The sequence below is a fragment of the Eimeria acervulina genome, genomic scaffold (assembly GCF_000499425.1).
Source record: "Eimeria acervulina Houghton genomic scaffold, Eah_scaff241, whole genome shotgun sequence".
Classification (NCBI taxonomy): domain Eukaryota; phylum Apicomplexa; class Conoidasida; order Eucoccidiorida; family Eimeriidae; genus Eimeria; species Eimeria acervulina.
Window position 1 is genome coordinate 22,501 of NW_013549984.1, and position 9,661 is coordinate 32,161.

The window sequence follows — 9,661 nt, forward strand, 5'->3', positions numbered from 1 at the left end:
TACACCTCAAACATTGCTCAGTCGAAGCACCGACAAAGATATACAATACATTATAAGCAGGCATCCTTCAGGTAGCAGCAGAAATATCCTCTGCTGCTGCTGCCGTTGCTGCTGCTGCTGCTGTTGCTGCTGCTTCTACGGAAGACGCAACCGTCAGCCCTCCTGCTGCAGCTGCTGCTACAGCTGCCGCTGCTCTGCAGCGACCTTAAATATATGAAGGGAGCCTTTGTTGCAGTGTGTGCGCAGTTGCTGTGCAATTGCTGCTGCTTCTGCTGTTGCTGTTGCTGCAGCAGCACTATTAGCTGTTGCTGTTGCTGCAGCAGCAGCACTAGTTTACCAACTCCATCCGGGCTGGAACCACGAACGGAACTCAGGGGCTGGGGTGTATCGGGAGCTCGTATACACCTCAAGTAGCTTCTCCCCATTAAAGGTAAATGTCTCTTTAAGACAGTCTCCATTAACAGGTGTGCATTCGACAAGAGGCTTTATATCCCTTCTGCTGCTGCTGCTGCAGCTCCCGAGGGAGAATGATAAGAACGACACAGGCCCCGACCCCTCGCTGCTGCTGCTGATGGGGGTTCCGTCTGTAGATCCCCCTGCGGCTGGATCTTGTGCAGCAGCAATTGCTGCTGCTGCTGCTGCTGCTGCTTTTTCCTGCTGCATCATAGCAGCACAGAACGGGTTAGCAGAGTTATAGAATCTGTTGAGATAGAATAAAGGGTTCTTTGGAGAAGGTATTGCAAGAAGCCCCAAGGGTCTCTCTACAAAAGGAAGCAGCTCCTGCAGCGGCATTTGCTGCTGAGAAGAGACTCCTGTTATCTCTGCGTGGGGTTCCCAGTCTTGGGGATCGTCTGGGGATCGATCCCGCACCTCTTTATACCAATATACTCGTACAAATAATGCAGGAAGGCTTAAAGAATCTGCTGCTGTTGAGGTGTCTATGCTAATCAACCCAAAGGAAGAATTCACTGCCTGCTCCACCAGCTGTACGCACAAAACAAATGCAGCAAAACATCAAACAATTATTAACAATAAACAAAAAGAATACATCATAAAAAATAAACAGTAAAGAAAAGAATAAAGAATAAAAGAATAAAGAATAAAGGGGGAAAAGCAATTAATAATAAATAATAAACAAAAAACAATAAGAAGACATCATAAAGAATAAAGAATAAAAGAATAAAGAATAAAAGAATAAAGAATAAAAGAATAAGGAATAAAAGAATAAAGAATAGATCATAAAAAATAAACAAGGAATAAAGAATAAAGAATAAGAAGAGTAGAGAGTAAAGAATAAAGAATAAAGAACAAAAGAGTAAACAACAAAGAATAAAAGAATAAGAGAATAAAGAATAAAGAATAAACAACAAAGAATAAAGACTAAAGACTAAAAGAACAAAGGGTAATAAATAGAAGGAGCAAGAAATAATAAAGAAGAATAAAATATCTTGAAGAGAATATAAAAAATATTATATTATTATTTTGCTTACCTTCGGCTTTGCTTTTGTTGCTGTAAGCCAAGAGAGAAGAGACTGAGAATGATAGAGTTTGGGCCTTAGTAATTCATTGTTAGGGTCAAACAGAGCACAGCTTTCTTTAAGTTTTTGTTTATCGTTTTTATCTACAATTAAAGAAATATAACTGTCTCCAGGAAGTATATCATGTCTTGATAATGAGCCTACAAGAGTTGAGCCCCCTAGAGCAAAGGAAACATTCTTTAGCTGCATACCCCGTATAAGTATTTCTAAGAAAGCAAATAAACCATCATGTTGAGCAGAGCTTAGCATAAGAAATCCTCGGCTAGCAGCAGCAGCAGCAGCAGCAGGAGTAGCAGCAGCAGCAGCAGCAGTAACAGCTGCAGCAGGAGAAGAAGCAGAAGAAGCAGCTGCCCTACGCTCTTCTCGCTTAGCATCGCCAACCCACACTTCCTGCAGCAGCTCTCTACGCCCAGCCCCACTAAGAGACATTAATTCGTCATGTGCATACAGCCTAGGTGATGCTACAACAGCAGCACACCGATGAATATCAGCAGCAGAAGGAATAGAAGGCCCTAATGAGCGTAGCTGCTGCAGCTGTTCCAGCATTGGTAGTGTTAGCTGCTCCCAAAGCAGCAGCATTAACCCTAGAACAGCCATAAAGAGCAGCAAAAACAGTCGCTGCAGCTGCTGCTTATTATAAAGACGTCTAAGACGTAAGAAACGAAGAGCATGGTAGCCCCTCATACCCTCTGCTGCAGCCTTTGCAGGAAGCAGCATTGTATACTTCTCCTTAGAACGTGGTGCAGCATTAACAGGCTTGTTGTGTGTATTGTAAGCCATTAGAGGTACTTCACCAACAGTCAAAGGCCGGGCGAAGCCGGGGGGCACCCGAGACGCAGAAGCAGCAGAAGGCTGCATCTTCGTAATCTTGCTGCTGCTAATGCTGCTGCTGCTGCTGATGCTGTTGCTGCTGCTGCTGCTGCGGCGGCGGCGGCGGCTGCTCCGCCCGGTGTCAGGCACCCGCTATGAATGAACTGTGGAGGATCGGTGAGAGGCAAAGAAGGTCGCTTCAAGCAGCAGCTGCTGCTGCTGCTGCTGTTGTTGCTGCTGTTGCTACTGTTGCTGCTGCCTAAGGGAAAAGAAAGGAAGGAAGAGAAGAAGCAGCAAAGACAGATGCTGCGTGTTGCAGCAGCGGCCACAGCAGACAGATGGAATTCAGTGCTGCTGCTGTTGTTGCTGCTGCTGATGCTGCTGCAGTTGCTGCGCTTCTGGGTTCTGCTTCTTTTGCAAAGCCACCCATTCAGCTATCATGCTGCTGCTGTGTCAACTGCTGCTATTGTCGCTGCTCTTACTGCTGCTGCTGCTGCTGCTGCTGCTGCTGCTGATGTTGCTGTTGCTGGGGATATATTCAGGGGCGAGGCTCCTGAGAAGGAGAAGGAAGAAAATGAGTTAGAAGCAGCAGATCGAGTCAAGGAAATAAAGGTGCCCGGTAATGCTGCTGCTGCTGCTGTTGCTGTTGCTGTTGCTGTTGCAGTTGCTGCTGCGGCTGTTGCTGCTGCACTTGCTGCACGCGGCGTTGCAGCCCTTGTTAGGCGCCTCTGCTGTATGAGTGTGCATCAAGAAGTGAAATAAATAACAAAAGGAAAGGGAGGAGAAGGGAAGAAGAAAAACAGCAAAAAGGAGAATCGCTCGATGCGCCGAGTGTGAGCGGCAGCAGCAGCAGCAGCAGCAGCAGCAGCAAAAGCAGAATGAGGTGGAGTGATTTGTTTGAGGAGGATTGACAGACGAGAAAGGAAATAAACAGGAACAAATACGGAAAAGAAGGAAATTATAACACCATCGTATAGCTGCTGCTGCTGCTGCTACTGCTGCTGCTGCTGCTGCTGCTGCTGTTTGTCGCGGGCCGCAACTAGCCACGGGGTATCTCTTCTCTTTAAGGAGCCGTTCTTCTTTTTAATTATAAATTAAAATAAAGGAATTTAAATTAAAGAAAGGGAGGAAGAAGGCCTTCCCTGTCGCTTAATGAGCTGCCTATACACCCGAAGGCTCCCACCTCTATTGCCCCTATCGACAGCGCGCCGCTCCCTGCTGCTGCTGCTGCTGCTGCAGCTGCTGCTGCTGTTGCTGGTTCTTGTTATTTCCCTGTCTTGCTGCATTGAATGTGTAATGTATATTGATTTAAAACTAAAAAGCAGCCCTTCCCTGCAACTTATTCGGAGAAACCTCAGGTGTACAGACACCTAAACACACCTCGATAAGGCCCCCCAGTAGCAGCAGCTGCTGCTGCCGTATCGGCTGCGGTCAAAGCAGCAGCAGCAGCAGCAACAGCAGCAGTAGCAGAAGCCTTTCTTTTATGTTGTTTTATTTTTCTCTGTTGAGTGTAGTATGCAAACAAGACGAGACTAAGGCCGGCTTCAGCTTAGCAGTTTTCATAGACAAACAAAACAAGTGGTGCATGCATAAAGAAATAATATTTTAATATTTTATATTTATTGATAATTAAGAGACATAAAGGAGGTGCAATAGACCTAAAAGAAATACACCATCCACAGGTGCTGCTGCTGCGGCTACACCCGCAGCAGCAGCAAGCAGAAGCAAAAACCAAATGAGAAACAAACAAATATAAACAAATAATTAAGATGCCTCTTGTATTAATAGCACATGCATATGCCTCTACACATTCCTCTTCTCCGCTTTGAAGTGCTGCTTGTGCATCTTCCGCTGCTGCTGCTGCTGCTGCAGAGCTGCAGTATCCGCTGCTGAGCATCAGCAGCAGCAGCAGCACCAGCAGCAGCAGCAGCAAATGCCTCCCAGAGAGGAGGAGGGAGTTGAAAAAAGTATGCGCTGCTGCAGCAACAACCCTAACTTAGGATGACGAACAAAAGAGTGTTTCAACGCCTAAACGGCAAAACAAACGCAAAGCAGCTTCTGCTGCTGCTGTTGCTGCTGCAGCAGCAGCTGCTGCAGCAAAAGGCAAAGCCGCAACGCCTAGCACGCCCCTCTGCTGCTACTGCTGCTGCGGGGTTTTGCTAATGCAACAACCTGCTTGTTGTGTCTGTACTCTTGCTGAGGCGACAGGCAAGTGCTGCTGCAGACTCTGCAGCAGGAAGCCTTTAGCGCGCACCAGCAGCATAAGCAGCAGCAGCAGCAGCAGCAATGGTTGCTGCAGACTACCACTTTGCAGCAATATCAGAGGCCCGCACGAAGGCATAAATTTGCTCTCCTATCTTCAGCTGCGACGACTCCTCCAGATAACTCGAATAAACTACTTTGTCTCCAACAGAAACCTGCAGCAGCAGCAGCAGCAGCAGCAGCAGCGCATATGCCGGGTGTGTTGCTACAGCAGGTCCTACTCAGGGGATATTGCTGCAGCGAACAAGACAAATCAAGCAGCAACAGCAGCAGCAACAACAGTAGCAAATGCAGCAGCAGCAGCAGCTCACCTCAACAGGCATCCTTGTCTGCTGCGGAGTCATCTTGCCGCTACCGACTGCCACAACCTCAGCTTGCTGCAGCAGCCGCTGCTGCTGCTGCGGCACCAGCAGCAACCCCCCAGCGCTCTTATCCGACGGCTTCAAGACGCGTACAAACACTCTGCAGCACCAGCAACAGCAGCAACAGCAGCAGCAGCAGCAGCATCAGCCTCAGCACAACGCGCATGCATAGAACCAAAAGGCACCTCTCGGCATCCCGCAGCAGTAGTAGTTGCTGCTGCTGCTGCTGCTGCTGCTGCCGGCAGTCCCTAGCAAGGAAGGAGCTTTGCTGCAGTATCCAACAGCAACAGACGCAGCAGCAGTAGCATCTCCTCCAGCAGCAGAGTCAGCAGCAGCAATAACAGCAGCAGGCCTGCAGCAACAGCAGCAGCAGCGCTGCAGCAGCAGCAGACTGACGTGTCTCCAAGTGGCTGTACATCTGAAGGCTGCAGCGCCTCAGGGTCCGCCACCTTCGCCAGCAGCTCTTCGCTGGAAAGCAGCACGCAGTCAGCCCCGTCATACTTCAGCTGAGCAGCAGCAGCAGCAGCAGCAGCAGCACATCACAGGTGCAGCAGAGAGTTTAAAACACTCACACTGGTTTGCCCTTCCAGCAACACTGCAGCAGCAGCAGCAGCAGCAGCAACCGCAGGTATTACAATGCCGAACAACATTAGTGAGGGATAGACACGGCAGCAGCAGCAGCAGCAGCAACAGCAGCAAGTGCAGCAGCAGCAGCCAGACTAACCGTCTCTCCCGTGTGTTTTGTATACACCACGACGTCTCCTTCCTTGACTTCACAGGTGATCCGCTTGCTGCAGCAGCAACAACAGCAGCAGCAGCAAATGTGAATCCCTTCTGTCTCTGTCTAGCCTCTTGTCCGCGCTGCTGCAGCCGCAGCGGGGGCAGGCTAGCAGCAGCGGCCGCAGCAAAGGAGCAGCAGCAGCAAAAGGAGCATAGCTGGCAAGAACCAAAGAAGCTCCGAAAGAGAAAATGCACAGCAGCAGCAACAGCACCAGTGCAATGCGGCTGCTGCTGCTCTATGTATTGTTGCCCCGTCCCCGCAGAAGAGAGACAGCATCTGCTGCTGCTGCAGCACTGCAGCAGCAGCAGAGTCAAGGCTTTCTCTGTACCGCCAAATACCATACCAGCGATGCCCACCTCACTGACACCACGCTCAGCCACGGCGGACAGCAGCAGCAGCAGCAACAGCAACAGCAGCAGCAGCAGTTACAGCAGCAGCAGCAGCAGCAAACCCTGTTTCCGAATCCAGCTGTCCAGGGCCCGTGGCGATGACGCGGCCAAGGGCCTTCTCCTGACGAGCCTGAAGAAACAGCAGCAGCAGCAGCAGAAACAAACCTAGCTGCAGCAGCAGCAACAGCAAACCTGGCTGCAGCAGCAGCAAACCCGGTAGCAACAGCAGCAGCTGCTGCTGCAGCTGTAGCCACGAAGCGTAGCCTCATCATATGCAGCTCGGGCGAAGCAGCAGCGCAAATCGACAGCAGCAGAAACACACACGGAGCAAGAGCAGCAGCAGCAGCAGCAGCAGCAGCAGCAGCACCCAACAGGAGAAAGCCAGCAGCAAGGAGGCTTCGGCTGCAGCAGCGGCAGAGCCGCAGCCGCAGCAGCAGCCCCAGGCAAAAGAAGTGCTGCAACTGGGGGTAAAACAGCAACAGCAAAAGTAACAGCAGCAACGGCAGCAGCAGCAGCAAGACTTACGTCTGTGGGCAGCAGCAGCCCTCCTTTTGTCTTCTGCTCCACCCCAACCTTCTGCAGCAGCACCATCCCCCTCAGGGGCTGCAGCGGGCCCGAGAGAGGCTCTCCATCAAGCGAGTGATTGCTGCTGCTGCTGCTGGCTAGTGCTGCTGTGTTCGCTGCGAAACAGCACAAACACAACGCCGCATACCACCTCACCCCATCAGCCTCTGCTGCTGCTGCTGCTGCTGCTACTGCCACTGTTGTTGTTGCTGCTGCTGTTGTTGTTGCTGCTGCTGCTGATTTTACTCACCTGCGGCTGTTGTCGCTGAAGCGGCGCGAGGCCGATGGGCATCCGAGGCAGCGACAGGTGTGGGGCCAGCCTGCAGCAGCAGCAGCAGCAGCAGCAACAGCAACAAAGAAACGCAAACGCATCCGCAGCAACGCGACGCCTAGGGTCCTGCAGCGAGCGCCCAGAATAGCTGCAGCGGCAACAAGAGCAGCAGCAAAGACAGCGACAGCAACAGCAGCAGCAACAACAGCAGCAACAGCAGCAGCAACAACAGCAGCAACAACAGCAGCAGAAGGCCTCACTCTCAGCAGCTGGGTAGTCTGGGTGATAGCAAATGATTCTGCTTGATGTGCTGCTGCTGCTAGCAGCAGCAGCAGCAGCTTCCACCAAGAAGAGAGCATCGTTTGGGCCTCAAGCCTAAACCCTAAACCCTAAACCCTAAACCCTAGGAAAAGCCCCGGCTTGTAGTTAGTATGGGGTTTAGAGTAACAGCGAAGAACTTAAAGGAAAAAACCCCAAGTCCAGGCAGCAAGCCCCAACTCGAGGCCTCAAGACACCCCACGTTCCCGTCGGCAGCAGCAGCAGCAGCAGCAGCAGCGGCAGCAGCAGCGAAGGGCAGCAGCAGCACCAATCGTAGCAGCAAATGACTCGCTGGCCATAGAAGATAAAAGAAAATGATTACTAGAAGGTTTTATGGAGAGGTAATAATTCTACAAGCTAGCCCCACAGAGGGTCCCAAGCCTTGCTGCTGCTACTGTTGCTGCTGCTGCTGCTGCTGGTTGGGGGCCCCACCCGCAACCTGTATTGCAGCAGAGGGCCCCCGCTGCTGCTGCTGCCGCTGGTGCATCTTCTCTGCATTGTTTCTTCAATTCCACAAAGTACTCAGCGCCTTCATTACCGTGGAAGCACCTAAAGGGAGCAGCAGCAGCAGCAGCAGCAGCAGCAGCAAACTCAGCCACCAATAACTCAACCAGGGCTGACTGCCGACAGAGTGCCGGGGTGTCTTCTCCTTCTTCCTCTCTTTCGTTGTTATTCTATATTTGTTTTATTCATTATACTCTCAAATACAATACTGTTTTAAGCAGGGCTGCACTAACCGTAGCAGCTGCAGCAGCAGCAGCTGCAGCTGCTGCTGCAGCTGCCGCTGCCGGCTTCCGCAGGAGCTGGACGATGGTGACCCTGCTGCTGCCGCTGCTGTCGCTGCTACTGCTTGAGGCAGCCAGTCCTCATGTGAGGCCTGCAGCAGCAGCAGCATCAGGTGCTGCAGCACTGTTTACGGTGAACGAGGCAGCAGCAACAAGAGCAGCAGCAGGAACAGCAGCAGGAGCAGCAGCGGCAGCAGGGCCCAGTTCAGCAGACATACAAACTACAGCTGCAGCAGATGCACAACCAACTCGCACTGCAGCAAATGCCGCTACAGCAACAGCAAATGAGAACGCGTCCGACCCGGTGAGGGCAGCAGCACCTGCAGCAGCTGCTGCTGCAGCTGCTGCAGCAGCACCGTCTGCAACAAACCGCGAGTCAGCATCCGGTGATGCTGCTGCTGGTGCTGCTGAACTGCTAGGCTCACCCATCCCCACGACCAAATACAGCCCAGCCGCGGCAGCAGCAACTGCCGCTGCTGCGGCTGCTGCTGCAGGAAACGCTGTGGGGGCAACAGGTGCCGCAGCCAGTGGTAGTTGGGACCCGTATATTGAGCAGCAGCAGCAGCCTCAGCCGCTGCTGCTGCCTATTTTGAGGCGCTTAGAGGAGACGCAGGAGCCAGACAACAGCAGCACCACCAATAGCAATGCGAGCAGCAGCAGCAGCAGCAGCAGCAACAGCGGCGGCGGAAGTGGTAGCAACAAAGCCAGCAGCGTGAACAGCACCGTAAGCAGCAGCAGCAGCACTAGCACCGTTGCTAACAGGAGCAGTGCAGAAGAGAAGGGAAGCAGCACCAGCGAAGGGACCAGCAGTGCAGGCAGCAGCAACAGCAACAGCAACAGTGGCAGCAGCAGCAGCAGCAGCAGCGGCACGTGGGTGGGTGAGGCTGCGGACGACCTTAGCAGCAGCGAAAAGGAGGTGGTGATGTCAGTGGGGTTGCTGCTGCTGCTGGTAATCGTTGCTGCTTGCCTCTTTATTTCTCTTGCTGCTCGACGGCTGCAGCAGCTGGTGCTGCAGGTGCCTCTGGTGGCGACTTTGCTTGGCCTGCTGCTGGGTGCGCTGCTGCAGCAGCACCATCAGCTGCAGCAGCAACGAAGCAGCAGCAGCAGCCTCCGCAGCATTTTGGCCTTGAAAGAAGAAGTTTTCTTCGTGCTTCTGCTTCCGCCAATTGTCTTTCAGGGGTAAACCCCTATTCTTAAACCCTAAACCCTAAACCCTATCCAAAGAGCTGTATTTGGTTTTTTAGACCCGTACAAGCAGCGGGATTCCCGGTTTAGGGTTTAGGGTTTAGGGTTTAGGGTTTGCCCCACATCAATCCTATATACCGCCTCCTCTGTCTCTTTTCTGCACAATACAGCCCTTCACTTGGGCTGTATGTTCTATTTATGAATTAGGGTTTGTGGTTTGTGAGTAAATTAGGGTTTGTGGTAAATATAAACAAATTAGAGTTTGTAATATATATATATATATATATGAATGAATCAGGGTTTGTGGTATGTGAATGAATTAGGGCTTGTGGTTTGTGCAAGAATCACGGTTTGTAATATATATATATATATATATATACATATATATATATATAT

General features: G+C 51.5%; 3 protein-coding genes across 3 annotated transcripts in view; 1 reads left to right on the forward strand and 2 right to left on the reverse strand.

Moving 5' to 3' along the window:
• Nucleotides 1–333: 333 nt before the first annotated feature.
• EAH_00027800 (hypothetical protein, conserved) lies at nucleotides 334–2,396 on the reverse strand (the record flags this gene model as incomplete). Its single annotated transcript, XM_013396368.1, has 2 exons — nucleotides 334–984; nucleotides 1,683–2,396. 2 exons carry the CDS (start codon nucleotides 2,394–2,396, stop codon nucleotides 334–336), a joined length of 1,365 nt encoding a protein of 454 aa, XP_013251822.1.
• A 2,252-nt stretch (nucleotides 2,397–4,648) lies between these two features.
• EAH_00027810 (10 kDa chaperonin, putative) lies at nucleotides 4,649–7,782 on the reverse strand (the record flags this gene model as incomplete). The annotated part of the gene is made up of 7 exons (XM_013396369.1): nucleotides 4,649–4,765; nucleotides 4,922–5,072; nucleotides 5,369–5,478; nucleotides 5,697–5,763; nucleotides 6,205–6,272; nucleotides 6,668–6,822; nucleotides 7,728–7,782. 7 exons carry the CDS (start codon nucleotides 7,780–7,782, stop codon nucleotides 4,649–4,651), a joined length of 723 nt encoding a protein of 240 aa, XP_013251823.1.
• A 323-nt stretch (nucleotides 7,783–8,105) lies between these two features.
• The window catches only part of EAH_00027820 (sodium/hydrogen exchanger, putative), a gene marked incomplete at both ends in the record, with an annotated part of 5,493 nt that continues 3,937 nt past the window's right edge, over nucleotides 8,106–9,661 (forward strand). Inside the window, one exon of the mRNA XM_013396370.1 lies at nucleotides 8,106–9,259. Coding sequence (XP_013251824.1) covers nucleotides 8,106–9,259 — 1,154 coding nt within the window. The remainder of the gene's footprint in view (nucleotides 9,260–9,661) is intronic.